Source organism: Merops nubicus, unplaced genomic scaffold (genome assembly GCF_000691845.1).
Source record: "Merops nubicus isolate BGI_N331 unplaced genomic scaffold, ASM69184v1 Scaffold33258, whole genome shotgun sequence".
NCBI classification, from domain to species: Eukaryota; Metazoa; Chordata; class Aves; order Coraciiformes; family Meropidae; genus Merops; species Merops nubicus.
In genome coordinates, this window is record NW_008628251.1 from 11,027 (window position 1) to 25,911 (window position 14,885).

The window sequence follows — 14,885 nt, forward strand, 5'->3', positions numbered from 1 at the left end:
CAGACATAACTGTAAAGAGTGTGTTGCACACAGAGCCTTGAATGCCCAGATCTGTAATTGTGTGCTGTGAAGACAATCATTCAGACAGTTCTCTCTTCAGGATGTTTCTGGATAAATTATTCAAGCAGAACATGCTTCTTGCACATTCTAGAGGCATAGTTTATTTCACAGTTCAATATTAGAGTTGAACAAGGAGTGATTAGTTGACTTTCCCTCTTCCTTTAGGCTTATCACTTAAAAATTGCCTGATGTGTGATCAGTTGGAGATTCTGAACAGGGAGATTGAGAGGTTCTTACAGAGCAGGAGCATGGAAGAAGGCACTGTAAACTCTGACTGTGTTCAGCCACCAGTGACTGACTCCCTGGATATCATAACTGCTTCAGACAGTGGAGCCAAATGCCTATTAGAGCAGGTATTCAGTGCCATGAGATACAGCAAGAGGACCTTGAAAATGAGTTCGTTCTGCTGTCTTGTCTGTTTCATTTTTTCTTCCTCTTTTTGGAGTGGGAATAGTTTGCTGAAGGAAACAACCCAGAAAAATTTACATAACCCCTGCAGAGTACAAAGGAAGGAAGTACTGATGTGGATCTAGCTGTGGCTTTTCTCCTAATTTTTCTTTGCCACAGCCGTGCAAATTTTAAGATTTATTCATTAAATGATAAAGTGATCCACTGGTGAAAATCGGATCTGGGGAGGAGTTTGTTGTTTCCCCGTATTTTGGGGATGATGACATGCCATGGCATTGGGGAACACCTAGTCTCTTAAGGCCGTTGCTTAGGAAGTAAGAAGTGTTTCTGAGCAGCAAATATTTCAGAGTTGAGGGCTTGAGAGGTTTTTTGGGGAAAAAAATGATGTATTCTTTAAAAAGTCAGGACTGTGTATTGGGATGTTTATGAAGGATTTTCCAATGTGTTCTTCCATTTGTATGGTGCTCACATGAAGTCTTAATCAGTTTTTCTGCTGGGAAAGAATTGTTCATGTTTTATTTAGTTCCTACACCTACTAAGGCAGTGCCCCATCAGCTTCAATTGCATAACTCTGACATGCAGAGTTTGTAGCCAGTATTGTTCTTCCATCTTCACTAATTATTTTATAGACCAATTTCAAAGTGACTTTTTCTGTCCATCTGCTCCTCCTGTTTCTCCCAAATTCTTTCTGGTGTTCTTGTAGTTTGGTAGACTACTTTGGGTTAAATGCAGACACTTCCTACTGATTTTCAAGCTCATTTGCTCGAGTTCTGTTGCCATTCTGCCTGTGAATTGGGACCTCTGGACTAAACAATTGTTCTTCAGATGCTTTAAGTGGATGCTTTGTGATTTTTGACATGTTTTCCAAGGGTTACTTTTTGGGAAAAATTTGTTCTCATTGATATAATCTATTGTCCTTGAAATAAGGCTTTTGAAATTTTCTACACTGCAGTCCTTATTAGTGGAAGGGACAGTGATAAGGAATATTCCTTAATTCTGAAGCTCAGCTATAAATGTTGCTATTCCACCCTGCAAAACCACTGAGTAGGCACTTGGATTTAAATCCTCCAAGCTGCAGATATCTTCTGTGATGAATTTTAGTACAAACTGGTAAATCTGCCATATGGAGTTTAAAAGCATTTCTGCATTTTCATTGCCCAATATACGGTCACTAAATTTCACTCTTGGTAATTACAGTTTGTTACTGTTTGGGAAGTCTTAATGGGATCTAAATGAAGTGATGAGAGTGCAATAGTGTTTTGTTTTTATTCCAAAGGTCTCAAAGGTCTCTTACTGTTGGTAAGGGGTGGAGGTGATGCTTTACTTTGCCTTTTTTTCTGGTGGTTTTCTTTGACTTTACTTTGACTTTTCTTTCCAGTTTTGTTGTCTGACAGTAGAAAGCTGTCAGGAAGCCAAAATAACAGAATTTGCTTTATAATGTAATAGCAAAACAATAGTAAGATCTTAAGTGTATCAGTGCTTTATTTTGTCCCTTTTTTTTGTTCCCCAGGAGCCAGCAGGAAAAGGAGGATTGACAGTGTTTGGTCCTGCTGACAGCTCAGAGACTCGGTCTGGCAGTTCTGAATCGGGGAATTCAGCATGGGCTGGGAGGATAATGCTGAATGACTCTGATCCTTTGCTGCCCTCCACTGGTTCTACATTTCATTCCACTCTACAGAGAGAAACCATTCGAACCTCTAATGCTGTGTCAGGTAAAGCATCTAGAGGACATTGAAGAGACTTCTTTATTTCTTTACATTTTATCTGGAATTTAAATCTGAGAATTTGGATTACCTCTGCTTGTAGCTTTTACATTTCTTCATCTTTCAAGGTAAACAAAGATGTAAATTTAGCTATTTTGATTTGTTACCATCCTTCCATTGCAGTCTTTCTGGTGTAAATATAATTTAGTGTTGATTTAAAAAAAACAAACAAACAAAAAAAAAACAGTTAGTGATTTTTTTCTACAGAACTTAGTGGAATTTCATATTGGATTGAAGCAGTTTCAGCTTTTGTGTACTACAGGCTTAAAATTCACTTTTTAATCTGGATGTAATGTTAAAAGTTATCAGTTATTATTTAAATTGATGTTCTGGAGTCTGCTGATTTTGCAGTGATGTTTTTAGTATCATTGAAATAACACTTAAGTTGTAACTTAAAATTTAATATTTTAACACCTCTGCATGGGTGTTTGTTTCAGTAGCATTGGCTGTTAATGTTTCTGTTGTGTCATTGTTAAATACAATACTAGAAAGCAGAGGAGTTGCACTATAGAGATTGTGTTTGAGGCACAACTTCAATGCAACTGATGCAGAATATGAAATGAGGCATTTATCACCAGTGTACGTGGCAGGACTGGGAAAGGCTTACAGAAAGTTGCCTCTGAAAACTCATGGCTGTAATATGTACAGCTGTTAGAAATATCTTCAATGCTTTCAGTGAGTACTGTTTATTTAGGAATTCTGTTAATGTTCCCTTTTGGCTTGCCTGAGCAATTCTTGAGCCAGGAACACACAGCTCAAAACTTGAGTTACTTCTGAGTAACATTCTTAGGGGAGAGCTGGGGGTGGGTGGGTGTGTGTCTTACTGCTTTTAAAGTATTTCTGTTTACCCTGTTCATTGGGGTAAATTTCTGCTGCTTATTAGAGCTTCACCTGAGCAATGTAATTGCAGTGACTGCAAAACCTTGTCTCTGCAGTCATTTAGGAGAGCACATGGCATGCAACTCATTTAAAACACACCATTGTGTAATACTGACTTTAATACCCCTTATTCCTGAATTACTCAAAATGCAGTCTCAGGTCTTAGATCTGCTTCTCTCCTTTGCCTCTGTCTTCTCAAACAGTGTCCTAGTATGCTGGAAGAAACTTTTGTGGAAAAAAAGAGAACCTAGGCTACCAGAATTTAATTTTTTTTTTTTTTTTTTCCCCTTACAACTCCATGTGTGATAGCAGGAGGTTCTTTGCTGAATCTTTTTTTTCCTGTTTTGTTGGTTTTTTTTGTCATTCTGGTAGATCATATAGGCTGAAAGCCTTTTTGTAGGTGACCATGTCAAGGAGCAGCCTTTCTCAAGCTTCATTCAGTGCAGGCTTTCGTTTTTTTTTTCCCAGAGAGGTGTTTGGGAAGATTTTTGTTTTGTGTTTTTCTGTATAATTTCTTCTATCCAATGAGCGTTATTAGAGAAATAATGAAGGGAAAGTGTGTTGCTTTATCCTGAACGTCTGGCAGTGTTTCTGAAACAACTTGTAAAATAGAAGCTAAACTGTTTAATAGACAAGATATAGTCCTGGTTTATTTTAAGAAGGAAGACTGGAGTATTTCTCTGCTTTTATATTTTCCTACCAATCCAAAACCTTATTAGTTGACTAACCCCATGTTACCTGAACAGTGGTAGCTTTGCATGTCTTTAAACAGAGTGTTATTTCTACCTTGCTTCTTATCGTGCTGCAGGTAACTGGCAATGTTTTTCTACTAGAAAATGTTCTTGATAGCAGATGTCACTCTCACCTGTCACACAGTGCCAGTCTGTCTGGGTGACTCCTTGTTCTGGCCCGTGTTCTTTCACCATGGTGCAGGAGCAGTTCTTGTGTCTACGTAAGGAGGGGACACTTCCCAGACAAACCCCAGGGAATAGGTTCATACCATGACAGGATTTTTTTTGAGAAATACCAGAAATCCTAAGGCTACTTAATTAGGCTATGAATATTTTGGAATGTGAGTTTTGAACTGTATGTTTCTCTTCAGCATTTCAGGGTGGTGACAGTGGTGTCTGTACTATGGAACAAGCTGTAAATTCACAGACAGTAGAATCTGAATCTAATACTGACAACATGGAAAACAATTCTCCTGGTAAGATTTCCTCCTTTAGAACTGAGCAACAAATATGCTTATTTGCCCATTGTGTGTGTTTACATATATTTTCAAATAACTGAAGAGTTTTTAACAGCTGGATTACATCACTGAACACTCTGTGGATGTATTTAATTGCTGTTGTATTACAAGGAACATTTTATCTTGCTTTCAGGGTCAAATGTAGAGATGTATATTGCCACAAAGGTAATGTGTAGTTGTATATTATCACAAAGAAAATGATACTATGTTGAAAAAAAACTGATAGGAAAAAATCTCTTCCTTCGCCACCGGTTTAATAACGATTCCCTTGTTTTTAGCATCCGTTTTGGATGAGAAAGGAGAGCAGAGCAATGAGGAGGAACAAAAAACTATCAAGCCTACAAGTAAAGAGTTCAGGAAGACTTGGGGGTTTCGAAGAACTACGATTGCTAAGCGAGAAAGTGCAGGAGATGTTGATGTGGACTCCAGTGAGCAGCAGCCACAGCAGCAGCAAGGCCTGAACCTCAGGCGTAGTGGGCGGCAGCCGAAACGGACAGAAAGAGTGGAAGAGTTTCTTACCACGGTGAGGCGCAGGGGAAGGAGGAGTGTCCCCACGACTCTGGAAGATTCAGGTGAACCAGCCTCCTGTCCAGCCACAGATGCTGAAACTGCCTCAGAAGACAGTGTTGAGAGCACCCCAGACACAAAACCTGTGACTCGGAGGATCATGACTAGGAGCAGTAAGGATCAGAAAGACTCTAAAAGCAGACTTGCAAAAGAAGAGGAGGAGGAAGAAGAGGAGGACGAGGAAGAGGATACTTCTGATAGTGATAGCGACGGGTTGACATTAAAGGAGCTGCAGAATCGGCTGCGAAAGAAACGCGTCGTTGAAGAGAAACCCGTGCAGGGCACGCTGAAGGGGAAAGGAAATTCAGACCAAGATCCTCCAGAAAAAGGTGATGTCCAGCCTGAAAAAGAAACTGAGTCTGAGCTGCATGTCAAACAAGAGCCTGAGACTGGGGACAACACCGAGACTGCAGGTCAGGTGGTTGTGTCTGAGGAAGACACTGAAGATTCTGAGGTTCAGAAGGAGGCAAAGCCTGCCCCTGGCACAAAAGGGACAGCAGGTGAAGAACCTGAAGAACTGCCCAAAAGCAAACCTGAGTCTGAGATCTATGACCCAAATACCCTGTACTGTATTTGTCGTCAGCCTCATAACAACAGGTAGGCAAAGGTTTCAACTGAAAATGCAGGACAAGTGGTTTGAATTTTTCTGTTATGAAAATTGAAACTAAATGCTAATGCTTTTTGAGTTGAGGTAAATGAGCTGTTGGGCTCATTTTGAAGTTTGGGGGGGAATTTATAATATTTAGAAGAAGGGATAAAAAATTTAGAAATGAGCAGTGAGGCAGAACAGTTCACTGGTACTTAAGGTCTGCTACTTGAAACATCTCTTGAGCATTAATTGCTTGGTTTTTGTCTGTGTTTTTTTTTTTTTTAATTTATTTCATGATGTTTTACTGTTCTTTGGGTTTTCTTTCCAGGTTTATGATTTGTTGTGATAGATGTGAGGAATGGTTTCATGGTAACTGCGTGGGTATTTCTGAGGCTCGAGGGCGCTTGCTGGAAAGGAATGGTGAGGACTATATCTGTCCAAACTGCACCATTCTGCAGGGACAGGATGAGTCTGTATCAGAAACAGACCAGCAGGAAACTAAAGCAGGGCAAGGAAATGTGGATGGCACAGAATTCACAAGCATGGGAACAATTGAACAAAAATCTGTGGAGGACCAAGGAATCAAGGGTAGGATTGAGAAGACTGCAAATCCAAGTGGAAAGAAAAAACTAAAGATATTTCAACCTGTAAGTATTTTAATTGTTTCTTATTTTTCATGTTTTTCTGAGGACATTGGGACAATGTACTTATACAGCTGCAAGTTTGATTTGTGGGGCTTTTTAAGCTAAATGTGAAGCTAATCAACTCATTAAATATTACTGCTAAATATTACTGTTTAGTAAAAGCTTATTCATTGTTCTGTCAGTACAGGAACTAAAACTAAAAGTGTTATTTTGAAGTGGAAGTTTTAAAAGTATTTTTGTAGATGTAAGGCTTACCAAGTACTGTTTTGGAAGTATAATAAGGTGTTATTTCAATAAAAATATTTGAATTTTGGTCTGGTTTATACTAGCTTTGAAATAATCTCAAACAATTTTGGACAGTTTCAATGATAGTGAAACTTAAACATAGCTAAGTGTTGGAGTTAATGCCAGCTGAATATTCTTTATATTCCCAATTAGTCCTTGAAGTCCTGATGCTTCTTCAAGTCACTGGCACATAAAGAATTGTTTTATATTGCTTTTTTTAACATAAAAATGCATATTACAAGTTATTACAAATTCTGGCAAAAAATATAAAAGACCTTTAAATTCTTGTGATGGCAAGTTCCATGCCCAGTTCAAAACACAGGCAAAGAAGATTCTTTGTCTCAGCATACACAAATTAAAAAGCTTCATGCTATGGTGGTTGTCTTTGTACTGCCTGAGCTACTGCAGAGATGCCAACACCTTGAACATCTTCCTTCTTACTATGTCTTGAATAGCATGTGTAGTGTATTTGCTGATACACTGCTACAGCTTTTCATATTTTTTTTTCTGTAGGAATTGGTGCTTTCATGCCTAAACTTTAAACTTTGAAATCACCCCTAGAATAGCTATTAGAGTATAAACATCTCTCTGGAGGAATCTTACCATTGTACATATTCTACAAAACATTTGTGGAACACCCTCCTCACTTCTAGTCAAATTAAATAACAGATCTGTCCTTATCAGCATGGTGAGCTTCATGTATAATCAGAACAATAACCAAAGCATATTATAGAAATCTTTATGAAAACAGTATTTTGCTCAAAAATGTTTTCAGATAGTTTCAAATACAATTGTACTTCTTCATGCACACAACCCACCTTTTTGAGAGTCCAGTTCTGTCAGTGCTGGTCTGCATTTCACTGACAGAATTTTAAGTTCTGCTTCTCAAAATCACCAATTACTTTTTAATGTTAGCATGCTAACAAGGTACTTGAACATGTTAGGCATGGCTCCTTTCGTGGAATAAAACTGTAATTATCATGAACTCCTCATTGCCTCTCATGAAAGAACTGCCTATGTTTAAGGTATTCTGTTGGCATTTGCAAATGGGACTGCTCTGTTTGGGACTGCCAGGAGTTTTGAGAGAACTGAACAGTCAAGTCTGTGTTTTAGCCCTTGTCCCTCATACCTTGGTTAAGATCCCTCTCTGGCTTGTGTAAACAAGCATCACTCTCTGAGAATTCCCTGCCCATTCTAGGCAAAATAATCATTGCTACTTCATGTTGGTGTGCAGAAATCACCCTGTGTCATGGCAGCTGAACAGTCTCATCCAGTTTATTGTTCTCCTAAACCAATATTCTAAGCACTTGGAGAGAGACACCTGTTAGTTGCTGTCCATAAGCACCCACAGCTGTGGAGTTTGGGTTTGTTGTTTAAACTCTTGGAAATACAGACAGCAACACTTGACATTTTTGTCATCATCTGAGTAAATGCCCTTCATCAGAAGTGACAGCTCAGTTGGTGTGAAGTTTGAGGTGCTTCTTAAGTAACATGAGTTGATACTTCTTTCTTGTACTTCACAGTTAAGTTTGTACATGATGGGAGAGTATTCTAAAGCATAAACTTGATTTTTGTGGGAGAATTCCCAGCCACAGGTTTTACCAGACTGCAGCGGATAGTGCTGTCTTACTGACACCTGTGATTGGGGAAAAATAAGCCACACTATGCAAATAAAATTTTTTCTTTATGGGAAATATTCCTCAAAAACTTATGGTGTGTTTTTTTTGTAATTACAAATTGCAGATTCTTGCTAAGGGAGAGACTTTCTAGAACTATAGTAGTTGGAAGTGTTAGGTCAGCTGTAGGAGCAACGTGGAAGAGTGAGACTAAAGGTATATTGCCTAGTGATAGGTTGGAGCCTGTAGAGCTTTCAGATGTTTCTAGACTGAGCTAATATACTCTTAATTTCGAAGAATGTTCTGTTTTCTAAATCCTACACATTTGAAGAGGAAGTGCTCAGCATGTAACACTTCGCTATGAATAGGAAGTAATGGTGAAGTGGAGGAGAATATAGAGTGCATATGCAAACTTCTCAGTGTGTAAGAGGTGTCAGGCTGTGGCAGAGTTCTCTAGGAGAATGGTTGTGTTTATGTAAGTTGGAGACTTCTAAAATTAAAACTGGTAAACCTCTAGAGCAAGAATTACCTGTGCAGCTGAAGAGCCGAGTGCTTCCTTGTGCTTGTGTGCATGGCTCTTGAGAAACCAGTTCTGCATTATTGAGATTCCTCACATGACACAGAGGATCAGAAAGAAGCATTTATGTGCTTAGGGGATCTGAAGCTAGGAAAACAGTCAGAGTTCACTGCTAGCAGACCAACCACTTGAAAATACAGCCCATTCTGAAGATAGCTTGTTGCTGGAGTGGAATTCTTACATCTGTATGGATTGTTTCTGTTACATCACGAATGAAAGCTGTTTTCATGCTGCATGTCACTAACAGTTCTATCATTCTGTGCAGACTGCAGCTGTGTAAGCATTTCTTCCTGTCAGAAAGACACATTTCTGTTGATTCCTCTTTGAAGTTTGGACTCACTCCGTTTCCATCCTGTAGGTGGTTGAAGCTCCTGGTGCATCCAAGTGCATTGGCCCTGGCTGTTTCAACGTGGCCCAGCCTGACTCCGTGTACTGCAGCAATGACTGCATTCTCAAACACGCTGCAGCCACCATGAAGTTCTTAAGTGCTGGCAAAGAGGCAAAACCAAAACCTAAAGAGAAGATCAAACCCAAATCTGACAAACCTGGCATGCCCAAATCTCAAGTGCAGGTAAGTTTATGCTCGTGGTCCAGAACACTTCTCCTGAAGCACAGGGGCTTATTTCTGTGCTCTCCTTTTTGAGTCAAATAAAATTGCCAAGTCCTGCATTGAAGAGGAGCTTTACATTTTTTAAATTGTTCTCTTGCCTTTTTCTGTGGTAAGTGTTGTTTACTTCTTCTGACAATCTATTTTTGTGTTTTTAAAAAATTTCATAATTGCCTCTAGATAGAGATAATTTCTTGGAAAGACTTTCTAGGTGGCAGCAAACTTTAAAATTTTAAAAATTCAATTCCAAATCAATTTATCTTTTAAATAAAAGTATAAGCATTAGATATTTTTTATTTCTTTCCAAATTAATTTTACCTTTGTTTTAATACCAGCTTACTGGGATTTGGGCAGTTGGGAATTGCTCTCAATTGTGAACTATCATAACAGCATTCTTTGTGTGCTTTGGGAAGCAGAACAATGACACCAAAGCTGCCTCCTTTACCTTTTGGAACCACTATAAAATGGGCAGGTTTTTTTCAGGCAAACAAACAAAAAAACCAGCTTGATAATTACTGTTGTTTTGAGGTGGTTTCTTTGCCATTCTCTTTTCCTGAAGTTAGTGTATATTACGTTTGCTTTAGAGACTTGAGTGTGAGAACATAATTTCAAGTGTATTTACAGGAGTTTACTGTGAAAGAAATGTGTGCCTGTAGGTAACTATATCTCTGCTTGTTTGTAAAATATAGTATATTTGATGACTACTAGTAATTAAGCTTCTTTTAATCATACAGGCAGGTACTAAGCCTCTTTCAAACCAAAAGAGACCATTTCCTGAAAAAAGAGAGGTGAATATAAAGAAGATTATTTTGACACCTGCCAAGATTGAGGCAAACACTCAAGCTATTGCTAGAGAGCCAGCAGCAGAACCCAGCACACCGTCCTGGGCCAGCGACCATAATTACAATGCTGTAAAGCCTGAAAGGACTACTGCCATTTCATCTTCACTGTTGTTCAAATGTATGTATCGCACAGGGATAGTCCTGAATAGTCATTGCCATTTTCTTTCAGTCCCCATCCATCCTTGGCTCTGCAAGGCTAGGGAGTTTAGGATTTGTTTTGGTTTTTTTTTCCCCTAAATGTGGCACCAAACTACTTTTCTCCACCTTCAAAGATTCTCATACAGAGATGCACAGAAATGGGAGACACTTGTAGAATTTTTATTTGTATTATATGACAGTTGTATGATTAAGAGGCTGTCAAATCTACCCAGCTGGTTTCTGGATGAAAACTACATGGTTAAGCTTAAAATTTTTCCCATAAAAAGACAGTAACTGTTTCTGATCTAGAAAAGGTAAGTATTGATACATTTAAGTTTTACAAAGTGGTTGCACGGCGTGTGCCATGGATCAACAAGTGACTGTACTAATTTGAACTGTATTTTTGTAATTTAGATTTGGCACCTGTCTCTCAGGTCTTGCATTTTCAGTGCTAGTGCCAAGACTGAAATCTTCAGCGTGGTATCCAACGATACACTTCTGCAAACAGCTTTTAACTGTCAAGTGTATCCAAGTTCTTCCTGCTGCTTTTCTTCTCTACATGAAAGAATTTAAGGACCATTCTTTACTTTTAAGTTTGGGGGGAGGTAGCAATCTTTATTTTGATTGTTTGTTTTCCTTCTATTTATATGTTCATACTTCACACATTCTCCACACACACAAGAACACATCTTAAGTGGATGTTAGGCAGAGATATTGCCTTGCATATTTTTGCAGGTTTTGAATAGCATCCATGTAACTGATATAAAGGTAAGTAAATGCTGCTTTGTAGCCTGAACAAGTCTTTCTGATAATGACATTTTTTGATTGACTCCAACTAAGTAGTTTTATAATGCAGTGGTGGAACTTCGGATGGAATCTTATATCTCACCATCTACAAAACATATGACTTGGTGTTTACTCACTTGGAGATTAATGTTCAGAAATCCAGTTCTCACAGCTTTCTTAACCACACCTCAGCCATTTTACATTTTATTTTCAGAAACAAAACTAGTTGTCAAACACAGTATATGTAAAGTTTATAAGTTTGTAAGTTATCTTTAAGATGAGGTTATGGTTTTTAGATGTAATTTTTGAACACTGGGGGAACACCAGCTACCCTAAATTGCTGTTTATTATTATACCACATGGTAGACTTGCAAGGTATATTTTAATTCTGTTTACCACATGAAATATTTTATGATTTTTTCTTGTATATTTTTGTTCCATATTTTGTTACTTGCGCCCTGTGCCTTTTGCTAAGATATGTATTTTGTTAAACTTTTTTAAAGCTTCCTCTGAAGAAACTATAGCTTTTTTGTCAAAAACAGTAGTGTTTCAAACAACTAAAATTAGATGGGAAAGAAAAATGAAACTATAAGGGCATAATTTACATGTCAAATATTAATGTTTCTTTCTATGTCACTGTAATTGCAAGTGTCCATATAACCATATCACTTTTAAAATGTCTTTACTGCTTTAGGTTTTTTTTCCTAGGAGACAGGAAAACAAATTTTGAGGCAATAAGTTTAGTGGTTTATGTTTTTTAAGAAGGGCAGCTGCTCTTAAGTTTTACCATGCTGGAGGTTATGCGGATTTAACCAACTTCAGTAGAAAGTTGGATTCCTGTAGCTAAATTGTTGAATTGGTTCAAAAATGCATGTATGTACCAACCAGCCTTTAGTAACACATAGAAAAGAACCGAGTCTGTGTGACGAAGACCTCTCACATCAAATGCAAAGAAGAACTTCAGATTGCCATTATTAAGGTAAGTTGTACTAATACGTGGGGGCTCCATGCTGTTACTGAGTTCCTCTGTAAATTGTATTTGTGAAAAAATGCACCCTGCTTTTTGATAGGTGGGTTTGATCTGTGATCTTCCTGAGAAGCTGCCATTGCACCATCATTAAGAGTGTTCTACAAGATGTTGTGAGAAATCTTTATATGCTGTTCAAAATGTAGAATTACAGCGGTATGGAAATGGGTGAGAGGCATCTCACTCTAAGTCTGGGCTAGTCTGTCAAGAAAAACACCTTCAGTGGACAAAACCTGTAGAACAAAGTGACTCATTGTTTAGAAATGTGTTTCTGAACACTGAGTGTGAAAGACGTTCCAGATGACTTGTTTCAGACACCTAGGTGTCTAAAGTTTGGACTTCAGGTCACCTAGAGGAGGCAGAGGACGGGATTCTTCCATATAGAGTATCTCAGCATGCCACCCACGTTCTCCCACAGCTTCCAGCCACGTTCTGCAAATCCTCTGTGACTTCAGTGCATGAGGCCCTTTAGGAATTAAGGAAACTTAACTTGATTAGCAGAATTACTCTCTAATACTCCTTCCATCAGTCAGGTTACCATATTTCAGAGATGGATTTACTTTGTATGTTTAATTGTCAGAGACAAGATTTTGTTTTTACATATGACAGTACTTTCATTAAGTAGCAGGAAGAAGACAGTTGAGCCACTTTAACAGTAGGGTGATAGAGGCATGTAGTATATTTGCATCTAAATCCTGCCACTGAGCCCCTTTTCTCCTCCCAGCCTGTTCTACATTTAAGAAAAGGATATTTGGTGCTAGTGATATACAGTTCTCTAGAGCAGTGATTTCTTTGCTACCCTATCAGTTCATGTTTCTTCACTTCCTAATTTTTCTTCTGCAGCTTTTTTTTTTTGAGTATGATTTAGGGCTGTACTTGGAAGTGACTGTACACCAAAATCTGGACCCTGATTAATGACACTGTCTAAAATTTTGATGTTCCTAGTGAAAATAATCCTATTCACTTAATAACTAGAGTGGGAAATACCTTGAACTTGCTTTGATAAGTAAATATTAAGTATAAGTACTTCCAAACTTGCCGGCAGCATTTGAACTACACATGTAAGAAGAAATTGTTACATTCCCCTTCAGAAGCATTACTTTTAATTTCATTAGGTACTCTGGTATCTATATGCAGTTAGTATCAACTCTTACATCGAATTTCAGAAGTCATTCTAGCTTCCACATTGATACAAGCATATGGATTGTTGAGATTTATGAATGTTGCTGTTCAGAGATCCAAGCTGTGATAGAAATCCTGAATTTGTCATGTGAGCCTAGTGTTAATTATCAATATTGAGGTCATATCAAAGGGAATGTGAAATTAATACCAAAAGCAAACCAGCCTTTGAGTTACCTAATAAGAACTTCTAGGTGTTTGTGGGGAAGCACCACTGAAAATGACTGCTGAAATGGTTTGTTAGCAGGGTAACATGCATCTTAAAGTAGTAGGAAGCATTTTTAATTGTACTGGAGGAGGACAAACTTTAAGGAGCATAATATAAACACCTTTTTTTTTTTTTTGAGAAGGAACCATGAGAGCAGTTTGCATCCACTGCTCATTTGACTCTGCTGATGGCTTTTATACTTAGTTTTACACTAATTAGTACCACATACTGCATTTGTGACAATATTTGTCTCTCCCATTCAGCGTTGCCCTGTGAAAAGGGGGTGGAGGAGTACTTCACACGTGGGGTTTGCCAGTGCAGAGGCTTGTCAGTGGTGTCTGTGTATGCCTGAGGCACCTGAATTCAGGTTTTCTGCTTTATAGCACAAAACTTGAGACTTTGTAATATAATTTAGCCATTAATTGCCAAATAGGAATCAGCAGTAAATGTATCAGCAGTTTTAAAATAGAAAATTAGTTTTCCAAAAGGAGGGGAAGAAGACAGATGTTTGCAGTATCTCAGCTTTTAAACTACCTAGCCATAATGATACTAAGTACTTTATTAATACTTCAAATCTTTGAAATTCAGCTGATTTACCTTAGTAGACTTAATGACATGAATGAGTAATTTACTCAGCTCAGGCTAGAGCTGTTTAAACATCTTAGCTGCATTTATTGATAACAGTAACAGCACAGGAGAGTTAGGAGGGTTTAATGGGCAAAAAAGAAACATTAAATGTTTCTTGGTATTGTTCTCATGGTAGAACTTTGAGTAAAAAGCTCTTGTCTGTCACACCAAGGCACGAAGCTTCTGTTCACTGAACTGCAGAGAGATCCATAGCAGGAGTTCCTAGCTACCTATTGCAGTATCTTAACTTGGTACTTGCATTGGACAGGAGTTGGTGAGTGGGACTTGGGCAGTGTTTCAGTCAGAGGAGAGCACCCTCTGTGGGGGACCTCTCCTGCTTCAGGGTGGTGGGTTATGAAGAGCCGGGGTAATGCTGCCACCTCCTGGAAGTGGGAGGCCAGGTTTGGGGAGCCCTGCCTCTGCTCATACAAATGTCCTTTTCGGGTCCCCTCTCAGTTTTCTTTATTCTGCAGCCAGACTTTCAACACCCAGGACTCAAGTGAATAGTGTTTGCTTGTGTAAAGATCCCAGATGCAAAGTGCCCTGGCACTGCTTTGCTCCTACACACCTCTCAGAATTAGGGGGGTGTTGTAAAGGGAATACAGCTATACTGGGAGCTCATCATCAGCAAATGTGATGCACACACCCAGCTGCTCAGATTGGAGCATACACAATGTATGTATTGTGTCTTTTTTTTCTGTAATAACAGTATGAAGGCAGGAAAGAAAAAATGTACCACTATAAAGAGAGCAGGGGTAAAATGTGGTACACTCAAGACAGAGGAATTATGACTCTGGAGGTAAAAGTGATGTAGGAAGCTGTAAGTGCTGCTGT

The 14,885-nt window shown here is 38.6% G+C and overlaps 1 protein-coding gene across 1 annotated transcript in view; it reads left to right on the top strand.

Moving 5' to 3' along the window:
* Window positions 1-225: 225 nt before the first annotated feature.
* DIDO1 (death inducer-obliterator 1) overlaps window positions 226-14,885 on the top strand; it is a gene marked incomplete at both ends in the record, with an annotated part of 36,412 nt that continues 21,752 nt past the window's right edge. The window contains 7 exons of the mRNA XM_008946606.1: window positions 226-413; window positions 1,979-2,180; window positions 4,213-4,317; window positions 4,638-5,523; window positions 5,844-6,162; window positions 8,996-9,208; window positions 9,979-10,204. Of these exons, the coding sequence (XP_008944854.1) occupies window positions 226-413; window positions 1,979-2,180; window positions 4,213-4,317; window positions 4,638-5,523; window positions 5,844-6,162; window positions 8,996-9,208; window positions 9,979-10,204 (2,139 nt within the window). The remainder of the gene's footprint in view (window positions 414-1,978; window positions 2,181-4,212; window positions 4,318-4,637; window positions 5,524-5,843; window positions 6,163-8,995; window positions 9,209-9,978; window positions 10,205-14,885) is intronic.